General features: G+C 46.9%; 2 protein-coding genes across 8 annotated transcripts in view; one reads left to right on the top strand and one right to left on the bottom strand.

Moving 5' to 3' along the window:
* MYH10 (myosin heavy chain 10) overlaps positions 1-21820 on the top strand; it is a 156218-nt gene that overhangs the window by 129171 nt on the left and 5227 nt on the right. For all 6 annotated transcript variants that reach the window (XM_032139177.2, XM_032139174.2, XM_032139176.2 and 3 more), the window contains 12 exons: positions 142-286; positions 1633-1839; positions 5880-5984; positions 7233-7385; positions 8098-8346; positions 8605-8817; positions 10562-10774; positions 13512-13673; positions 16898-17026; positions 19767-19855; positions 20691-20814; positions 20898-21106. In XM_032139177.2, the coding sequence (XP_031995068.1) occupies positions 142-286; positions 1633-1839; positions 5880-5984; positions 7233-7385; positions 8098-8346; positions 8605-8817; positions 10562-10774; positions 13512-13673; positions 16898-17026; positions 19767-19855; positions 20691-20814; positions 20898-21106 (1998 nt within the window). The remainder of the gene's footprint in view (positions 1-141; positions 287-1632; positions 1840-5879; positions 5985-7232; positions 7386-8097; positions 8347-8604; positions 8818-10561; positions 10775-13511; positions 13674-16897; positions 17027-19766; positions 19856-20690; positions 20815-20897; positions 21107-21820) is intronic.
* Positions 10901-21820, bottom strand: part of NDEL1 (nudE neurodevelopment protein 1 like 1) — a 54546-nt gene continuing 43626 nt past the window's right edge. Inside the window, exons 9-10 of one of the 2 annotated variants that reach the window (XR_009211194.1) lie at positions 13419-13532; positions 10901-11168 (exon numbers count right to left, since the gene is read on the bottom strand). Coding sequence is in view for 1 of the 2 variants with exons in the window: in XM_032139180.2 (XP_031995071.1) it covers positions 11072-11168 (97 nt within the window). In the remaining variant the exon portion in view is untranslated. The remainder of the gene's footprint in view (positions 11169-13418; positions 13533-21820) is intronic. The other variant, XM_032139180.2, reaches the window with a different exon arrangement.

The following is a 21820-nucleotide window of genomic DNA, read 5'->3' as shown; positions in this document are numbered from 1 at the left end:
GCCTACTGGAAATAGCACATCAAATATTTATTAAAGGAATTTATGTAATATTTAAAACAAAAACAGTACTTTTTCAAAAAGAAAATGTGTTTTTAATCAGTCAGCTCATTCTGATCTCTCTTAAAAAATGTCCTTCTCTAGTACAAAACGTGAACAAGAAGTGGCAGAGCTGAAGAAGGCTCTTGAGGAGGAAACTAAGAACCATGAAGCCCAAATCCAAGACATGAGACAAAGACACGCAACAGCCCTGGAGGAGCTCTCAGAGCAGCTGGAACAGGCCAAGCGGGTAAGGGAGACCCTGCCGTGTGCTATGGCCTGGAGAAAGTCGCCGTCAGACCCACTCCCATCCTATGTGCCCGTTCTGTTCAGTTATGTATTGATTAGGCTCCAGCCTCTGTGCGTCATTGAGTGGGCTGCTGGGCACCCAGTTGCCAAGGCAGGAGCGGCTTTCTGAAAACACACTGTCTCCTTATGAAGAAAAGCCAGATGCAAGTGCATGGATGCAGCCGCCATCTCAAACCACACAGTCCTCCCCAGTGTCTCCTCCACTAAATCCTTCTCCCAGTGGCTTCACTCAAAACCCCAAATGGCTTGAAAGTCATTCTTCCCTTACTTGTCTGATGCCAGTAAGTCACAAGTCCTGCCGATGTTCCCCTTCAGGGTTTCCTGACATTCATCTCTCCCTTCTTGTCCTTCCCTGCCTGTGATCTCACCTCAGCCACCACACACAGTGTTGGCTTTCATTCATTGTTCCCGCTTCTGTATCTCAGACACAGGCTTTCCGTTCTCCTGAAACTTTACTTCATGTGCCCTGTGACTCACACCACCCTCCTGTGCAGACTGGCCTCCATGACTTCCCATAATCATCCTTGCCTTTGTAACTTGGTTCTTGCTCCGGTTTCCCCATCTTTCTGTTCTTTGCCTAGCCACATGCCACCTTTTAATTCAGACCATGACAGTATTAACATTTACGGAACATTTACGTTTGTGTCAGGTACTGTGCTAAGTACCCTACATGAATTGCCTTCCTTAATCTGTGTTACAACCCTGTGGCATAGTCTCCTATAATTCCCATTTAAAAGACAAGGAAACTGAGGCCCAGCCGTGTTAGGTAATTAAGCCAGGGTCACACAGCTGGTTCATGGAAAGGCCGCTTGAAGCCAGACAGTCTGGCCCAGATTCCCATGTGACCACCTTACTGCACCCAATCTTGTCCCTGAGGCAAGATGTCATTGGAGATACATCCTGTTGTGGCCACCCCTGCACCAAGGGGGCTTGCTCATGTTAGTAAGCGTAAAACAATTCTTTACACTAACAACACTTGTTTTATACAGAGGACAGTGTGAGTGATTACTCTGCAGACAGGACACACCTGGCATGGACAAGGCTAATTACTTAGCACAGTGAGCCCCTAAATATCTGCATCTGCTCCTCAGAGCAGTATGTACGCGTGTATTCCTTACATAGAAATCCTCACACTCAGAGAACAGCAAACATTTTCATTCATTCATTCAACAGATGTTGACTACAGACTCACTGTGTGTTAGGCACAATTCTGCAGACTCAAAAAGCAGTCCTCTGTATGGAGTTTTAGAAAATAACGAGTGAATTGTTTTCCCTGCCATCTCCTAGTTCAAAGCAAATCTAGAGAAGAACAAGCAGGGCCTGGAGACAGATAACAAGGAGCTGGCGTGTGAGGTGAAGGTCCTGCAGCAGGTCAAGGCTGAGTCTGAGCACAAGAGGAAGAAGCTCGACGCGCAGGTCCAGGAGCTCCATGCCAAGGTCTCCGAAGGCGACAGGCTCAGGGTGGAGCTGGCGGAGAAAGCAAGTAAGCTGCAGGTAAGCCAGAAACCTCCGCTCTACACACATCCCACTGTAGCATGACCCTAATTTACCACTGCATCCTCTGTGCAATAAGAGACCCATGGCCAGTGTGCTATGCAATACCTGAAAATTGCTATCCAGTAAATACAACGAGTCTTAGGTGTCCCTAGGGTCTATTACTTTGATGAAGTTAAGTAATATTTATTTTAAGAAGAAGACAGCATGAATTGGACTTGATCAGTTCCACTTTGAATTGTATTTATAGTTGCTTGAACAGTTTTAAGCACTTCAGCTTCTCCATTAGTCCAGTAAATAAGAGAATAGGAACAATGGGCCAAAAAAATTATACTTCACATTGGCAAAGATTTGCGAGAGTTTTATTTTTTACAATTTTACTGCTGGTATAAATTAGTGCAACCTTTTTTTTTTTTTTTTTTTTTTTTTTGAGACAGTCTTGCTCTGTCGCCCAGGCTAGAGTGCAATGGCGCAATCTCTGCTCACTGCACCCTCCATCTCCCGGGTTCACGCTATTCTCTTGCCTCAGTCTCCCGAGTAGCTGGGACTACAAGCACCCACCACCATGTCCGGCTAATTTTTTGAATTTTTAGTAGAGACGGGGTTTCACCACGTTAGCCAGGATGATCTCGATCTCCTGACCGCGTGATCCGCCCCCCTCAGCCTCCCAAAGTGCTGAGATTACAGGCTTGAGCCACCGTGCCCAGCCTAGTGCAACCTTTCCTAAAGGACAGTTTGGCAGTCTTAGATCACGAGCCTTAAAACTGGGAGTATCCTTAGATCCAAAAAATCCATGTCTAGTCATTTATCCTAGGGAATTAACTAAGGATGTACACACAGAGTCAACTTCAAGAATGTTCGTTGCAGAAGTGTGTACAAAAGTATATACAGTCAGCCCTCGGTATCCACTGGGGGATTGCATCCAGGACCTCCTGCAGATACCACAATCCGCTAATGCTGGAGTCCCTAGTAAAAATGGCATAGTATGGGGCCAGGCGTGGTAGCTCACACCTATAATCCCAGCACTTTGGGAAGCCGAGGCGGGTGGATCACCTGAGGTCAGGAGTTTGAGACCAGCCTGGCCAACATGGTGAAACCCCGTCTCTACTAAAAAATACAAAAAAATTGGCCAGGTGTGGTGGTGCACACCTGTAATCCCAGCTACTCGGGAGGCTGAGGCAGGAGAATCACTTGAATCCAGGGAGGCGGAGATTGCAGTGAGCTGAGATGACGCCACTGCACTCCAGCCTGGACAACAGAACAAGACTGTCTCAAAAGAAAAAAAAAAAAGGCATAGTATTTGCATATGTGCACATCCTCCCATATACTATAAATCATCTCTAGATTACTTATTATAATACCTAAGACGATGTACATGCTATGTAAAAAGTTGTTACACTGTATGTTTTAGGAAATAATGACTCAAAAAAGTCATGTTTTAAGGAAATAACCCGAAAGAGTCATGAATTGTACATGGTCAGTACACATGCAGGGGTTTTTTCTGAATTTTTGTTTCTTTTTTTGAGACGGAGTCTCACTGTCGCCCAGGCTGGAGTGCAGTGGCACGATCCCAGCTCACTGCAAGCTCCGCCTCCTAGGTTCACGCTATTCTCCTACCTCAGTCTCCCAAGTAGCTGGGACTATAGGCGCCCACCGCCACGCCCAGCTAATGTTTTGTATTTTTAGTAGAGACGGGGTTTCACCGTGTTAGCCAGGCTGGTCTCGATCTCCTGACCTCGTGATCCGCCCACCTTGGCCTTCCAAAGTGATGGGATTACAGGCGTGAGCTATGGCGCCCAGCCCTTTTCTGAATATTTTTAATACATGGTTGGTTGAATCCACAGATGGAACCTATGGATAGGAAGGGCTGAGTGTAGTTGGAAACAACTTTAATGTTTAATACGGACTTCTGTGCAACCAGCAAAAACAATATAGTCGATGAGTCCTTATTGGTAAGAAAAGATGTACATCCTATATTGCCACATTGAAAAAGCATTACAGAGCTGTGTTGTGTCAGAGGCCCGAGACCACACTACAGTACATGATTCTCCAGGACTCTAGAACTCAGCAGAGAGGCCTACTCGTGGCAAAGATTTATTACAGTGAAAAGATACAAAGCAAAATCAGTCAAAGGAAAGGGCACGAGGGCTGAGGTCCTGAGGAAACCAGGAACAAGCTTCCAGGAGTCCTATCCCAGCGGAGTCACACAGGACATGCTTCATTCCTCCAGCAGTGAGTCCTGACAGCGTGCGTGAAGTGTTGTCTTCCAAGAAGCTCATTACAGACTCAGTGCCCAGGGTTTTTATTAGGGGCTGGTTACATAGGCACCTCTTGCCTAGCATAAACCCAAATTGCAGACTCCCAGAAGAAACGCAGGTGTTCAACACAGACCATATTGTTTACACAGACAGTTTAGAGAAAAGCCACCCTTATCGTTTAGGAAATAGTGGGAACTCTTGCTAAATTCAAGTTCCCACACACCAGCCAAAGGTCAGCATCACAAGCAGGCCTTTCGAAGGAGGGCGGTCCCGGCCTGCCGTGTTAACGTGTAGATACTGAAATACTGTGTGTGTGCTCTCACACATCTGGAAAGCTGTTCCTAAAAGAGAAAATCTCTGAAACTACATTATGAACTCCACCTACAGCAGGGAAGGGAGGGGAGTGACAGTTCCTTGTCCCCTGTGCCACACCAGGCATATGCTAGGCTCCCATGTACGTTGTTCCCCATTTAATCCTCAGTCAACCCCTCTGGTAGGTGAGGAACCTGAGGCTCAAAGAAGCTAAGGCTCTTGCCCCCTCTGGTGACTCACCTGGCAAATTCTAGAGCTGGTGCTGAAGGCAGGAGTCCCTCTTGACTGTAGAGCCCTTCCCCACCACACTGTTCCCAAGACTGATGAAGTGTGAGCTCTGCGAAGGATGTTGCTAACAAGAGTGAAGATGGAAGCGTTACAGCCTGTGCTCCGTTGTGGCTGTGCCACCGTCCACTTTCCCTTGGCCGGTGTGACAAGGACAAGCAAGAACCTATGGCGCCCTGCTTCCCCTCTGCGTCCCTCTGCTTCTTCCCAGCACCCACTGTCGTCAAAAATTATAAAGCATCTTATACCATGAAGATTTGTTTGGAAAATATTTTAGAAATATCATTAATTGGGAAGAAAAAAATACTATTAATTAAATCTGACCATAAGAAGTAGCTTAAATATTCATGACGAATATATAATACCAGTTTTTTGAAACCTAAAAGAACTTCCAGCCGGGTGTGGTGGCTCACATCTGTCATCCCAGCACTTTGGGAGGCCGGGGCAGGCAGATCACGAGGTCAGGAGTTCGAGACCAGCCTGGCCAACATGGTGAAACCTCGTCTCTACTAAAGATACAAATAGCCGGGCACGGTAGCACACGCCTGTAGTCCCAGCCACTCGGGAGGCTGAGGCAGGAGAATCGCTTGAACCCAGGAGGCAGAGGTTGCAGTGAGCCAAGATTGCACCACTGCACTCCAGCCAGGGCGACAGGGCAAGACTCTGTCTCCAAAAAAAAAAAACAACAAAAAAAAACCAAACAAAACTCTTTTATCCCTTTTATAGAAGCTTCAAGTTTTAAAAGAATGTGAATTATACTTTCCTCCCAAAGCATATGGTTAACGCATCTTCATGTGAAGGAGGACCAAAATCAAGCACCTGCTGGCCTTTCAGCCTCCCCACAGAGGATACAGTCACTCTTTCAAAGGCTTTGCTTTAATTTTTGTCTCTTCATGATAAAAATAGAAGAAGGTAGGAAACCAGTTAGGAGACCCCCCGCCCCCGTCCTTTCCATGGGTAGAGACTATTAAGGTGGCCAGGGAGGCAGGTTCTGGTACCTACTTATTTGAGCTCCATTTGAAGGCAACAGACTCTTGGTGGTGAGTCTTCCTTAACTGAATGGGTAGTTTCAGGTTCACACTCCCCCCGAGTTCTTCTCTATTTGTGTTCTGTTTAAAAGCTGTGTTTCTAGACCCTTTCTGCTCGCTTACTATTGAGTTGAATTTAATCTTTTGCTCCTTACAGAATGAGCTAGATAATGTCTCCACCCTTCTGGAAGAAGCAGAGAAGAAGGGCATTAAATTTGCTAAGGACGCAGCTAGTCTTGAGTCTCAACTACAGGATACACAGGTATTCCCCGGGGAGTAAGGGGTCTTTACAATAACTAACATTTCTGTAATATATAAGCTGGTGAAATATGCTGGCCCCAGAATTGCCTTCTGTGTCACCTCTTACTAGTTTTATGTCATACTTTTATTTGGAGCCAGCTTTGCTACTCAGGATTTCTCCCTGGAAGCTCAGTGTCTTGATGTAGAGCCCCTGGGGTTCCTGTGTCTGGCAGGCATGTGGGTGGCCTCGGAGGCAGCTCCAGCTGCCATTCACGGCTGCTGCCTGGGCTGTGGTTGGCCCAAGCCATGGTCTTCCTGCACACAGTGTCTTGCTGGCCATTTCCAGTAAGGTTGTTTCCTTATGGTTGGAATTGCATTGTGCTGACCTGTGAGAAACAGTCCATTTTGTAAAAGGGTGAGTTGAGGCTTATCAGACTAAGATCTGTATTGCATCATCCGTTAGGGATGTTTTTAAGTCATCTACAGGTTACTTGAAAATAATGTAGCACTTTATTCTTGGAGTTTTACAGCTTAGTTTTGTTAAATTTACAAACATTTATGAGTGTTTATTTGCCAGGCTTTAGGCTAGGTGCTGGGGATTAAAAAAAATCTCAGACAGGCCGAAAGTGGAATAATTAGGCAGTTGGGGACAAATTCATTTTAACTGAAGCATACTCCATGCATGACAAGGTGCAGCCTGGTGAGTGAGACTAGAGGAGGCCGGAGCCATGGCCCAGAAATTCTGCTCCATACAACTAATGCCTCTGAAGATTTTCCAGTCTGGAAGTAACAGGAAAAACATGTTTGTGCTTACATTTTAGAAGTCAATCTGGCAGGAAACATGAAGGACAGATAACTGAGGGGATGTCTAAGACGGGAGAGGTGATCCTACTGCGAAGGGCCGAGGGCCTGAACTAAGATGGGGCAGGGGGTGGAGAGGAAGGGATTCCAGGTGTGACTGAGGAGAGGCGGGGTGTGGTGGGGGACGCAGGAGGGGAGGCCTCGGGGATGCCTGGAGGCTCCAGCCTGGGCCCCTGGGTGGACGGCGCCACCACTCATTTCTCAGAGATGAGTCTGAAGCAGTGTTGGTGTGAAGAGCTTTTACAAAGTTATCGTGTGTGTTTTTAAATCATCTGTGTTTGTTAATGTCACTGGGCGTTCTCATGCACTGAGGCTGTCATTTTTTTATGACATGAATTCTTTAATACAGGTGTATTTGTTTTGGTGATAAATATAACGGAAGTGTTGCCCTTTTAAACAAAATACACAGGAGCTTCTTCAGGAGGAGACACGCCAGAAACTAAACCTGAGCAGTCGGATCCGGCAGCTGGAAGAGGAGAAGAACAGTCTTCAGGAGCAGCAGGAGGAGGAGGAGGAGGCCAGGAAGAACCTGGAGAAGCAAGTGCTGGCCCTGCAGTCCCAGGTGTGTGTCCTCTTTAGGAAGACGCGGTGGCCTCGATGTGTGTCTTCAGCAGCTCCTGGCCCTGCTGTGCTGGCCTGTCTCAACTCCATTTGGGACAGTTAATTAGGTTGTACTAAATTAAGCCCATTAAATGGTTTTTCTTTGACCCAGCCACATGCTGGTTATAATGCTAGAGGCCCTTAAAATAAGGACCTAGGACTGTGTCAACAATGAAAAGTTTCAATCCAGTCATCATTTTATAGACTATTAGCTAAGAAATTAAGTGACAGTCTAAGATTCATTTGTTTTAAAATCACAGTATTGATTTTTCTTCTCTCAAAATGTTAAAAACAAAAGGTTTTTTCTTTTTTCTTCAAATGCAAAAACCAATTGAGGTTTTTTTTTTTTTTTTTTGAGACAGAGTCTCACTCTATCGCCCAGGCTGGAGTGCAGTGGTGTGATCTCAGCTCACTGCAACCTCTGCCTCCTGGGCTCAAGTGATCCTCCCACCTCAGCCTCCCCAGTAGCCGAGACTACAGACAGGTGATTTTTGTATTTTTAGTAGAGATGAGGTTTCACTATGTTGGCCTGGCTGGTCTCGAACTCCTGACCTCAAGTGATCCTCCCGCCTCGCCCTCCCAGAGTGCTGGGATTATAGGCGTAAGCCACCATGCCCAGCCCCAATTGAGTACATCAATACTGATCTTTCTGTTTGTCCTTACACAAAACCTAGTTGGCTGATACCAAGAAGAAAGTAGATGACGACCTGGGAACAATTGAAAGTCTGGAAGAAGCCAAGAAGAAGCTTCTGAAGGACGTGGAGGCCCTGAGCCAGCGCCTGGAGGAGAAGGCACTGGCGTATGACAAACTGGAGAAGACCAAGAACCGCCTGCAGCAGGAGCTGGACGACCTCACGGTGGACCTGGACCACCAGCGCCAGGTCGCCTCCAACTTGGAGAAGAAGCAGAAGAAGTTTGACCAGGTGGGTTGGCCACGTGTCATTTCCTCCTGGCAGAGCTCTTGCTTTTGTTCGTTTGGTTTAAAATAATCTTATTTAAAGGCAATTAAATGTGATACATATTTGTATCAAAATTGGAAAAAGGGGGAAAGCAAAAAAAAAAGGAAATACAAGAACACCATAATCTAGTGGCAGCACTCTAGCGATAAATCAGCCACATGGTGGAAGAGAAAAGTTGATGTCACTTTCGGTTTTTCATATTCCCCATCCCCTTCTGCACAGCTGTTAGCAGAAGAGAAGAGCATCTCTGCTCGCTATGCCGAAGAGCGGGACCGGGCCGAAGCCGAGGCCAGAGAGAAAGAAACCAAAGCCCTGTCACTGGCCCGGGCCCTCGAGGAAGCCCTGGAGGCCAAGGAGGAGTTTGAGAGACAGAACAAGCAGCTCCGAGCAGACATGGAAGACCTCATGAGCTCCAAAGATGATGTGGGGAAGAACGTAAGTCGCCTGGTGGGCTCCACACTTCCGCACGGGAGAGTATCCCAGGGGCCTGGGCCTTCGCACGGGAGCAGGCGACTCCAGGGGAGCCTGAAGGACCTGGGAATGCACAGCCCAGCAGCAAAGCCATCTAGGAGTGTTTTGGCCTGTGCATGTGTAGGGGGTTCAAGGCTTCTGGGACCGATGTGAGGTTTTCTGCAGTCTCCCCGCAGCACTGGCTGGAGGTGAACATGTTTCTTCTTGTCCTTTCACTGCCCTCCGTGCTCCAGCCTGCATCCTGGCAGGAGAGCCTTTCAACAAAAGGCTTCATGGTTCTGCCGTCACAGGTAGTTATTCAAACATGAGGTGAATGGGGACCTGGAGAGGAGGAGGAGGGAATGGCAGCTCCCTCTGACCTGGTTCTTCCCAGGGAAGCCCCACTGTTTTCTTTGAGAGCTTCAGTAGCTTTGGGGGCTTATCCAGAGCTTGGAAGCTTCTGTGGCACAGTTTCTCTTTCCATTGCATACATCTTCCACAAGAGCTGCCATGATATTTATTTACGCTACGTCTCTCCCTTAGTGCATGGCGTGTTGAAGATAGCAAAACAAACCCAGGCCTGGTATCAAAGGCAAGGTTCCCTGGCTCCTCCACAGGCTCCCATTCTGACCATGGGAAGCCACTTAAGCTTTTGAAGCCTAAGTTTCCTTATCTGCCAGATGGACATTATACTTGCCCAATTTCATGAAGTTACTCCATCTGCTTTGAAAAGCACACAAAGTCCTCTAAACAGGCAGGGTCTCATTTTCATGGGCTACGGGCCATCTGGCCACATCATAAGTCAGCAAAGGTGGTCCCACCTTTCTGCTGGGTCTCCTACAACTTGATGCCCAGGGACTAGCCCCATGGACAAGAAGAGGCCACTGAAAGTACAAGTGGCCATGGTTACACAGTGAAATGTGGAGAGAGAATTCTACAGTTGATTTCATGTTCGTTTTCTGTAGCATCAACACTCACATGTTGATCCCACAAACATGTCTTTTGTGCCACTGAGCACCAGACACTGTGTAGAAATGGGCCTTCCTCCTGTCCTAAGATTCCCCACGCCTGTCCCTGTGAGAACTGCGGTGGTCCTGGACCCCAGACGGGGTGCACAGCAGCACCAAGGCCTCCCTCCAAAGGCTGCTGCAAGGATCAAAGGGCACGGGAGGTGGAGCTCTCAGCACAGTGCTTGGCGCAGAGAATGAGGGAAATGGTGCTGGGGGCATCTTTGTCCAGAGAAAGATCAAGGCCTGTGTACTGTGCCCTGCTTCTTAGGCCTAAGCCACCCTAATAATCAAGAGTTTCCACATGTGCTTTCCAATATGAACGATCTTTTCTACAGCAGGAAGAGGTGTACTGTTGTACTTGTTCCTCACAGACAGCAAGCAAGGAGTCAGTCAACAGACAGGTTCCCTGACATGGCTGTTTCCTTTGTTCTTTGGCTCACTGAAGAGCTCTCAGCTTAAAGGTCATCAGATGAGGATGACCAGAGAACACGTGTGAATAAAGAACTCCGCACTGTAGTTCTGAACTGCATACACTGAAATGGAGAATAGCAGCAGCCTTCGGGGGAGAGGGAAGGATGTGTGTGCATGTGGCAGGGGGCCGGCCCAGGGGGACCAAAGTGGCCAGCATGCCACGAGTGGGCCTGTAAAACAGGAAGACTGCTGTTCTTCACACGTGCCTCCACCGCGGTCAACTCTTTCCTGATGATTCGGTGGTTTAGGTTCACGAACTTGAAAAATCCAAACGGGCCCTGGAGCAGCAGGTGGAGGAAATGAGGACCCAGCTGGAGGAGCTGGAAGACGAGCTCCAGGCCACGGAAGATGCCAAGCTTCGTCTGGAGGTCAACATGCAGGCCATGAAGGCGCAGTTCGAGAGGGACCTGCAAACCAGGGATGAGCAGAATGAAGAGAAGAAGCGGCTGCTGATCAAACAGGTAGGGCAGAGGGACCGGCCTCCGCAACAAGGGGTGCAGGCTCTGAAAGCCCAGCTCTGGGTCAGTATCCTGTTCATTCGTGTTAGAACACATCTGAGTAAACACAGAGTGACACGTAGAGTAAAATGAATGTATTTGGTCATTTGAGAATTTTATTATTTAAATTTTATTGTAATTAGTTTAGGTTTTTCCATTTCCCAGACAGTATCATTGCTGCTTACAAGCCAGACACTTATCAGTTAGAAAGCCCTCAGTGGACTCCCAAAGGAATCCGTGGTTAGGTTCAAGTTCCTTGTCTCAGAACATGGGTGTAGGAAAGAATTGATGCATCCCAGACATGGTGATTCGGCAGATGTCTGCGGTTCGGATCCCAAGTCCTAATAATGAGATCACTCTTCAAAAGGAAAAAGAGCAGATATTTAAATTTGTCCTTTTATAAAGCTGCTATCCATGTATAAGTTGTATACTTTTCTGAATGAAGACACTTTGCTGCATGTATCTTAAATTTCTAGTCTAAAATACTTTAAAAATGAATTGTGGATATTTTGCCAGTCCCTTGCAGTTCATGGCAATTAAGTTTTGGATTTGGGGTGTGTGTGTGTGTGTGTGTGTGTGTGTGTATTTTGAGATGAAGTCTCACTCTGTCACCCAGGATGGAGTATAGTGGCACAATCTTGGCTCACTGCAACCTCTGCCTCCGAGGTTGAAGTGATTCTTCTGTCTCAGCCTCCCAAGTAGCTGGGACTACAGACACACGCCACCATGCCCAGCTAATTTTTGTATTTTTAGTAGAGACGGGATTTGATCATGTTGGCCAGGCTGGTCTCAAACTCCTGGACTCAGGTGATCTGCCTGCCTTGGCCTCGCAAAGTGCTGGGATTACAGGCATGAGCCACCGTGCCTGGCCAGATTTGGAATTACTGAATTTTGCTTTATTTTGTTATTTTGACTCCACTAATTATTGGTCATTTATTGCTGGATAAGAAATTACCCCAAACTTAACAAATTAGTGCAAACTGTGACAACATTTTTGTCACAGTTTCTGTGGGTGAGGAACTGGGAAGCGGTTGAGTCAGTGGTTCTGGTACAGTCAGGACCTCGGCCCTGGCTGCATCATCCGAAGGCCTGACCGGGGCTGGAGGAGTGTGCCAAACTGGCTCACACACATGGTGTCAGCAGGAGGCCTCAGCAGCTCGCCACATGGGCCTCCTGAGTGTCCTGGAGGGAGCTTCAGGAGAGTGAGAGATCCAAAAGCAAGCAAGCAAGGAGGAAGCTTCCGGGCCTTTTATGAACTAATCTCCCAAGTCTCATGTGATCACTTGTTTATTGTGTTTATTAGAAGCAAGTCACTGAGACTGGCCCACATTCAAGAGGAGATTATGCTCCAACTCTTTAAGATGGGGAGTATTAAAGAATTTGTAGAAATTTTTTTAAACCACCACACTTTGAAATTCATGTAAGTGGCTCTACATTAGGAGCCTCCTGCTATCCTGTGCCTTGAGGTACAGCCCCAGGTCTCTGCAGAACACAGCAAACAGATGACGAGCACCTCTGCACTATGCGGAAGCAGCTGCCCTGCTCCTCCCCTCCCATGCCAACCCCTGCCGAGAAGCAGCAGAGCGGCCTTGTTTCTCTCCTTTGGAGAGGACCAGTGGAGCCACCACTCGTCAAGCCTTGGTGCCTCCATACCAGCTCCCACACCAGCCATCATCCTCTTTGCAGGAAGCGGAAGCTCTGTGAAGGCAGGGACCTTTCCTTGCTCACCTGAGCCTCCAGCTGCTACAGCACTACATAGGGCGCAGGTATTTATTAAGGTATTTATGACCTATACCTTAATAAATACATGACGAAACATTCATTTATGGCTAAGTGGAAGAAGCACGACAGGTTGGGAAGACCATGTCAAGGCAATGACACACGGTCCCTGTGGACTCATGGGCTGATAAGGTTTGGAGCTCAACAGCTGTGTGTCTGGTCCTCGTCATTGGTGACAGAGGCGTTAGGATTTGGTTTAAGGACTCCAGAGCACCTTCTTCTGAGCATCCCTCACACAGTGTGAGCGTAGTTCCCCATCCCTACTGTACACTAGGAGGCTCACTGAGTGAAGAGTGCCGCAGAGTGAGTGAGTGGCTGACAGGTGTGTCCCCCTCAGTTTCCAGCCCACATCTTACTCGTCCTCACTCTCCCATCTGCCTGCTCCAGAGCAGGCCTTCATTTTGTCCCTCCTCCATTGGACAGCTTTGACTGCTCCCCACTTTCCTGCTGATCAAAGGCAGTTTCTGCCTGGTTCTGACGCCCCTGTAACATGGCCGTGCCCCATGTCCTCACAGCTCTAGGAAACAGGCATGCCCGCTTAGTCCTCTGCACCTCTTAGCAACCACCCCATACCCGCTCTGTGCCTACCCCAGCCTTCATTACATGCTTACCGCATTGTCTTGGGTTTTTCCATCTTGGCTTCATCTACACCCTGAGCTCAGGTCACTGGCTGCCTTCTCGCATGCCCTCGTAGCAGTCAGTGGGATGGTTTGTACTAGGTGGTGGTGTTTAAAGACCCCTTTGACAAAATTCAGCTACTGTGGTTTTCTGTTGATAGTAACTGTTTGGTAACAGAGACCTCTACAGAGTAACAGAAGTTCCCACTCACCCGAGTCACCAGAGCCCCCACTTGAGGACAGTCTGCCTGTTCTGTGAGCAGATACTTGGATGTAACCCAGCATAACCCGACGTTGTCCATTAGGTGCGGGAGCTCGAGGCAGAGCTGGAGGATGAGAGGAAACAGCGGGCACTTGCTGTGGCTTCAAAGAAGAAGATGGAGATAGACCTGAAGGACCTCGAAGCCCAAATCGAGGCTGCGAACAAAGCTCGGGATGAGGTGATTAAGCAGCTCCGCAAGCTCCAGGTATGTGCCGCCGCCCATGGAGTCTCTGGATGGCATCACATGGCCCCACTGAGAGCCAGCACCACGTGACCTGTGTGGCTTTTACAGAGTCCAGCAGTGAAGCTGGGGGGGACAGCACTGCAGCGCCATCCTGGGGACACAGCACTTACTGTCAGCGCGGCCGGGGGCAAGGCAGCAGGCCATAAAGACAGTGCTTGTGTGTCCACTGTGTCCTCAGGAGATACCTGAAGGCAGTTAGCAACACAGCTGGGGTGGAGGCACCATGCAGGGCTCCTGTGGCCCTAAGAGCCTGTGGCGATGCTTAAAACCCACCCTTCCTCACCTCGAGAGGAGGGTCATGTTGACCCACCCCTTAGTGCTGTGGCTTTTGTGATCTCTTTGGTCTGTTGTAATCGTCAATTTTTCTACCCAGATGATGTGCCAGTTTTTACTACCACAATGACAAGAAGTGATCTCTGCAAGAGTTCACGGTGTGAGCAGGCAGGCAGTGGGCCCTCACCTATAGCATGAATGGCAGCAACTTCTCAGGGGAACTGGTCTGTTAATGATGAAAACTTTTCCTTTGACCTTGTTGATACCACATCTTGAAAATTTAACAAAATATAACGAAGAAATTGTTATGTACAAAGATCTTTAGCAGAAGTGTTATTATTTATGATAGCAAAAGTGGAAACCCCCTAAATGTCAACGGACTGCCAACCACCTAAGTGATTGGGTGTGTGGGGAATGATGGCCGGACTTAAATGAATAAAGGAAAATACCGTGTAGGGCAGTTAGGCTTGTAACTCTACACACGTGTGTGTATACATTTTCACAGACAGACATGTAGGCAGACATACTATACCTAGAAAAAAGCCTGGAAGGAAAGTCATCTCTGGATAATAGGTTGGTAGGAACTTACTTGTTTCCATATGTTTTTTTTTTTTTTTTTAGCTAAATATAAAGAGGTTTTTTTTTTTCTTTTTTTTTTTTTTTTTTTTTTGCAGAGATAGAGTCTCACTCTGTTACCCAGGGTGAAGTACAGTGGTGCAGTCGTGGCTCACTGCAGCCTGGGCTCAAGATTTTATTAACTAATTACAAAAGTTATTATGCTAATTAATTACAAAGAATATAAATTATAATACTGTGATTTTATTTAACAGCTTTATTGAAATATAGTTCACATACCATACAATTCGCCAATTTAGTGTTTTCAGTGTTTTTTAGTTTATTCATAGGCTTATTCAGCCATCACCACTATCAAATTTGGGGCATTTTGGTCCCTCCTAAAAGAATCCTCTACCCATTGGCTGTCACTCCCCATTCCCTGTATCCCTGCTGCATCCTGCGTTAACTACTAATCTTTCAGTCTCTATAAATTTGCCGTTGTTCCATATTTCATATCAGTGGAATCATACAATATGTGGCCTTTTGTGACTGGTTTTCCACTTAGCATGATGTTTTCAAAGTTCATCCATGTAGCTGCATGAATAGGTACCACACTCCTTTTTATTACTGAATAACACTCTGCTGTGTGGATACATCTACCACATTTTATTCATCTGTCCCCTAGTTGGACATTTGGGTTGTTTCCATTTTTTTGACTTCTGAATAATGCCTCTATGAACATTCATATGCATTTGTGTGGACATGTGCTTTCCGTTTTCTCAGAAATATACCTAGGAGTGGAATTGAGCTGGGTTATATGGTACCTCTGTGTTTAACTTTGAGGAACTGCCAAACTGTTTCCCACAGTGACTGCAGTTTTACGTTCCTACCAGCTATGTATGAGGGTTCCAATTTCTCCGCATCTTGTCAGCACTTGTTATTGTCCATCTTTTGATTGTAACCATCTTAGTGGGTGTGAAGTGACATTTCATTGTGGCTTTTATTTTTATTTCTCTAATGACTAATGAGGTTAAACAGCTGTCTTTTAATTATTGAGTTTAAACAATTCTGTATTCTGGATATAAATTCTTTATGAGATAAATGATTTTCCACACCTGCCTTAGCTTGTTAATTTCTGCCACCCAAAAAAAAAAAAAAAAAAAAAAAAAGCCAGCTTGGGTTTTGATAGTTTATTGTGTTGATGTGTAGATCAATCTGGAGAGTATTGCTATTTTAACAATATTAAGTCTTCTGGTCTACGAACATGGATAATCTTTCCATTTATTTAGATCTTTTTTTTTTTTTCCAGTGATGTTTTGTAGTTCTTGGTATACAAGTCTTTCACTTCTTTTTTTCTTTATACCTAAGTTTGTATTCTTTTGATGCTATTATAAATGTAATTGCTTTATTTTGAATGTTCATAGTTGATGTATAGAAATATAATTGGTGTTTGTATGTTGATCTTGTATCCCGCAATCTTGCTAAACTCATCTATTAGTTCTTGTGGACTTTTCTTTTACTGTCCGTATTACCAGCAGTTCTAATTCTTTCAGTGTCTTCCTTAAGATTTTCTATATACAAGATCAGGTCATCTACAAATTAAACTAGTTTTACTTCTTCCTTTCCAATCTGGATATCTTCTATTTCTTTGTCTTTCCTAATTAATTACCATGGCTAGAATCTCTATTGCAGTGTTAAGTAGAAGTGGCAAGATTGGACATCCTTGTCTTGTTGCTCATGTTTTAGAGGGAAAGCATTCGGTCACTGATCCTTAAGTATGATATTGGCTGTCAGTTTTTCATTGATGCCCTTAATCAGAGTTGAAGAAATTTCCTTCTGTTCATAGCTTGAGTATTTTTATATTGAAAGGGTATTAGATTTTGTCAAGTGCTTCTTCAGCATTTATTGTGATGATCATATGGTTACATTAATTCATTTTTGGTTGTCAAACCAACCTTGCAATTCTCAGATAGATCCCGCTTGGTCATGGTGTATAATCCTTTTTACATGTTGCCAGATTCAGTTTGCTACTATTTTGTTGAAGATTTTTGCATTTGTATTCATAAGGGATTTCATTTTGATCTGTAGTTTTCTTATGATATCCTTGTCATTCCCATATACTTTTATATGTATAATGACTGTATATTACTTTTATAATCTAGAAAAAAAAATCATGTTTACAAGCTAAGAATGGGGCCAGGCACAGCGGCTCTCACCTGTAATCAGGAGGAATGCTTGAGGCCTTGAGTTTGAGACCAGCCTGGGTAACATAGCCAGGGCTCAACTCTAAAAATAATTTTTTTTTTAACTAAAACAAAGAATGTAAACCACCCCACAACCTTCTTATTTAATCTTAGGCTCAGATGAAGGATTACCAACGTGAATTAGAAGAAGCTCGTGCATCCAGAGATGAGATTTTTGCTCAATCCAAAGAGAGTGAAAAGAAATTGAAGAGTCTGGAAGCAGAAATCCTTCAATTGCAGGAGGTTGGTTTGTTACTTATTCATCCATTTGTTCAACAAATATATTTGCCCTTGAGATTTCTCCAAGATCAAAAAAAATTTAATATCTTTGTAGCCCACTGTAATGTCAGTATGCATTTTTGTTGTTTTATTTATTTTTTGGTTTTTTTTTTAAGTATCCATTTTTAATATGGTCCTCAACCTTCTTGTTGCTTCAGTTTGGAAACAAAGTGATCACTTCGACACTGCTCATATATATTCCTCTACCTGGCAAAAGGCAAAGGAGCTGATGAGTAGCTTTTCAGGCCACCTTCTTGGCCTGTTCCCCTGTGCAGGAAAGAGAAGTGTTTATAAGCACGAGGACTGTGTAACTCCAACCTTGGTGATGCAAAATTGCCTTGTTTTTACACAGAAGCACTACTCATGTGATAACTTAAAAGGAGAGAAGTTTGTTTCATTGAATTCCTGTTATTCCTTCATTTATCTTTTGTGTAAGTTCTCATGAAGCAGAGACTGATAAAGTGTTGCATATAGGAATTGTAACAGTGCAAGGCACATTTAAATATACACATTACCGTATAAATGATGGATAATCAAAATTTCTTCAAACCTGAAAAGTTAAATGTTATTATCAGTTAATATGAAAAAACTCTCAATACAAACACCTACAAATATTGGATAAAATATTAGCAAAGGCAGAGTTGAGCTTGCAAGAAAGGAGGACGGCTCTCTAGGTGTCAGGAATGAACAAGGAACTCAAAACCAGATCAGGAAACACCGAGCAGACCCTGAGAGAGAACCTGAGAGCCAGCTTCAAGAGGTTTTCATCCTGCTGTCCTCTATCTCACCATTTTTTGCTCCTTTTTTTTCTGACTTCTTGAGTTGGACACTTAGCCCATCAGCTTTCAAGCTTCTTGTCTAGTATGTTTATAAAAGACTGTAAATTACCCTCTGAGATCTGTTTTCATCATGTTCCACAAATTTTGATGTGGAGTAATTTCATTGCCATGTAATTCTAAATTTTTCTAATTTCTATTACGGTTTCTTCTTCATCCTGTGAATAATTTAAGCTTGCGGTTTAAATTTCCAAATGTATGGCATGTGCTTGTTTTTTAAGTTGATTTCTAGTTTTATCACATTGTGGTCAGAGAATGCTGAGAAAGAGCTCTGGGACCTAGAGTTAGTTTTTATAAGTGTCCGTGTGTACTTAAAAATGATGCGTGTTCATCAATGAAGTAGATGTGTAAGCTCTATGTATCCATCGTGGAGTTGATTGGTGAGATCCCCAAATGCTCATTTCTCCAAAGGCCATGTGGCTGTTGGAGCCTGCCTCCTAGAGAGCGCTCCCGGGCCATTACCCAAGTGTCCAAGCGGCATTCTCTGTACCACACTGTTTTTTCTGAAAGTGTTTCTTTCAGACTCTCAGGCAAGGCCTGACTCACACTGCATTAGGGAGAAGAGACTGAGCTGGAAAGCTGGCCCTGCCCTTCCCCCTATTTCTGACACTTTTCCTTCCCTCAAACGCCTCTGTTCATCTGGCTTAGAGGCCCCAGGGTCCCTTCCTTTCTCCCTTGGGTCCCTCAGTCTGCCTAGAGCCCCCCCAGCTAGTGGACAGTGAGTGTTTCATAGGCCCAAGAAGACAAAACACCAGAGGCCAGATGGTAGAGCTGTCTGGAGTCGGTGGCCCTGGGATCAGGTCTGGAACATTCCGTCTGCTGCCTTTTTCCTTCCTGACTCCCACCCTGCCCTGTGTGCCAGGATGTGCTAGAACCCAGGCCTGTCAGAGGACCTTCAGCCACACTCACGTAAGGCAGGTGCACGTGCTGGAGCAGACAGAGGAGCTCCCGAGCCGCCCCCGCTCCTCAGACGCCTTCAAGGTGTGCCCTTGCCAAGGCGGCATCTCTCAGAAGCCGCAGCTGCTGGGAAGGGCCTTGGACAGGGAGTTGGGACCCTGACTTTTTGCTGCTGACTCACCTTAGGACTTTGGGCCGATATCTTCATCCAGGTGGGCCTCAGTTCCCTCATTTATAAGGGAAATGCACCCTTGACTCCTTTCTATGGCAAATCATCTTTCCAAAGAAGTTTGTGGAAAAGCAGCCATCAGGCAGTTCCTCCCGTGGTCTGGCAGGCACAGGGCTGTCCCCACTGTCCTGCCCAGTCCTCTGAGCGCCCCCTGTGGAGCCACAGTCCTCTTCAGGCAAGAGGCCTTGCCCACCTCAGAGGTCCAGCTCTGCAAACACTTGAGCCCCTGTGGAGGCGCCCACCTGCCTCCTCTCCATGGGGGCGTTGATCCTTGTTGCGGCACCGCTGCCTGGAACCACACGGGTCTGTGCAGCCAGCGTCCTTGATCTCAAACTGTTTATGTGAAAGATACTTCAGGGCCATAAGTTGGTATAGCTCATGTTTCTTAGGGTTCAGGGTTTGTAGAAAGTTCGTGCTCAGTTTATATTAAGAAGCACCAGCTTTCCAAGAAGGGCAGGAACATAGCCACCTCTTAACGTTGGAGGTGACAGCAAAGCCCTTATGGCAATGAAGACTTCCTTCCCTCTGGACATTTTTATGTCAGATGCTGACACCACACACCACCTGGCTGGCCTGCGCCGAGCGGATTTTCTTGCCAGTTTAATTTCTCAAATCTAAGTGACAGCTTGAGGTGCAAGTAAACAGTGACAGGAACACGGTCGCTGTAGCTCCAGGCACTGTCAGATTCCACAGGTGAGGAAACTATTCACAGCCAGAGCTTAACGCAGTCTCCACTGCTTAGGAACTTGCCTCATCTGAGCGAGCCCGCCGACATGCCGAGCAGGAGAGAGATGAACTGGCGGACGAGATTGCCAACAGCGCCTCTGGCAAGTGAGTCTCCCGTGGCCGGGGGTGGGTTCTTTGCCTTCAGGCATGCGCACTGCTGAGAAGGCTGGAGGTGTCCACGCACCTGGCATCAGCCGGTGGATTGCTCCTCCCTCGCTGGGCCTGGGCTGCCTCAGCCATGGTACCCCGTGCCAGACCTGCTGAGCCCTGCACACCACAGGCAGGAGCCGTGGGGTGCACTAACGGGCACTGCACCCGTGCCAGTCCTGCTGAGCCCTGCACACCGCAGGTGGGAGCTGTGGGGTGCACCAACGGGCACTGCAGGCCTTCACTTTCCAGCTAGCTTTGGCGAGCAGGTTCCTCAGATAGGACCTTTCTCTGAATTCATTTTTTCGTTAAAAGTCATTATGTTTTTTTCCAGTTCAGTTGATTTCTCCACTTAATTACTGAATTGAAGGTCCATCACGTGCCTTTTTGAGCATGCCATCATGAGTAGTTAGAATTTGATTGTCATTGCATTGGAAACCACTGAAGAGTTTCAGCAGGGGGGAGGCTGGGGTCGTGCTTGCGTTTTGAAAGCAACTCTGGCTGCTGTCTGTGGAGAACAGCTGGAGAGAGGCAGGCAGGGCAGCAGGAGGCCACCCCAGCAGTCCAGGTGAGAGATGACAGGCCTGCATCTGGGTGGTGGCAGCAGGGGAGGGTGTTTGGAAGTGTCATCAGTGGGACCTACTGATGGATTCGGGGATGGGTGCAGGGGAAAGAGAAAATTCAGGATGGCTGCTCAGGTTTCCAGCAACAGGGTGGGTGGAAGAGCCTTCCCTGAGGCTCCCGTGCTGTGCTGAGCTGCGATTGAACCGTCCCCTCCTCCTCTCCCTGCCAGGTCCGCACTGCTGGATGAGAAGCGGCGTCTGGAAGCTCGGATCGCACAGCTGGAGGAGGAGCTGGAAGAGGAGCAGAGCAACATGGAGCTGCTCAACGACCGCTTCCGCAAGACCACGCTACAGGTGGCCCATGCAGAAGCCCGTCACCCAGGGAGGGCTGTGCCACCCCTCAGGCACAAGTGACTAAACTCCTCTCTCCTCTCTAGGTGGACACACTGAACGCCGAGCTAGCAGCCGAGCGCAGCGCCGCCCAGAAGAGCGACAACGCGCGCCAGCAACTGGAGCGGCAGAACAAGGAGCTGAAGGCCAAGCTGCAGGAGCTCGAGGGTGCTGTCAAGTCCAAGTTCAAGGCCACCATCTCAGCCCTGGAGGCCAAGATTGGGCAGCTGGAGGAACAGCTTGAGCAGGAAGCCAAGTAAGAGGTTTTTGGTGCCGTAAACCAAAACTTACCAACTAGACTCAGTCAGAGACAAAACAGGCATGTCCCTTTCGGGAAGGGCTCCCCACCACGCGGGCAGAGAACATATATAACCAGAGTGGGAGAGAGAAGGTGGTGTGAGCTGAGAGAAGAGCTGCGAGTGTTCAGAGGCTGGGAGGACAGACGGCCTCTGTGAACAGTCAGGGAAGGCTGGGCTTTAGGACTCAGCTCAGGGCTCACCATGCGGCGCCCCCTGACTTCCGAGGCACCCTGAGTTTGCATCTCCTACCCAAAGTCGATTTCCCAAGCGTGTGGCATCCCATGAAATGCTAGTTTGCTGCTAGAGAACAAATGCAGTATGACACAAATCAGAGCCTTTCTTCTCCCCATAGGAAGGGATTGCTTAACAGCTTTCATACTGTTGTATTAAAGCATTCTGAAATTGATGAGAAATTGTACAGTACAGCTGCTGGCAGGCAGGCAGGCATTTACAAAGCTATTAGGTCATAGTCCCCAGAGCCAGGGCAGACCTTCAGATTCACCCTCTTGCTGGGGAGCTTGGAGCCCAGAAATGCAGGGCTTGTGGCCAGAACCCTGCATCCTCCCCAGCCCCTCATGCCAGGACTTCCCACTCCACTCTTGGACTCCAGTGGGCTGAATCAAACAATTAAGGGTTTGTTTCTAGTTGGAATTAACATAACTCACCCTTTC

Source organism: Hylobates moloch, unplaced genomic scaffold (assembly GCF_009828535.3).
Source record: "Hylobates moloch isolate HMO894 unplaced genomic scaffold, HMol_V3 SCAFFOLD_19, whole genome shotgun sequence".
NCBI lineage: Eukaryota > Metazoa > Chordata > Mammalia > Primates > Hylobatidae > Hylobates > Hylobates moloch.
Note: the sequence above shows the minus strand (reverse complement) of the source record. Positions and strands in the feature narration are given on the sequence as shown.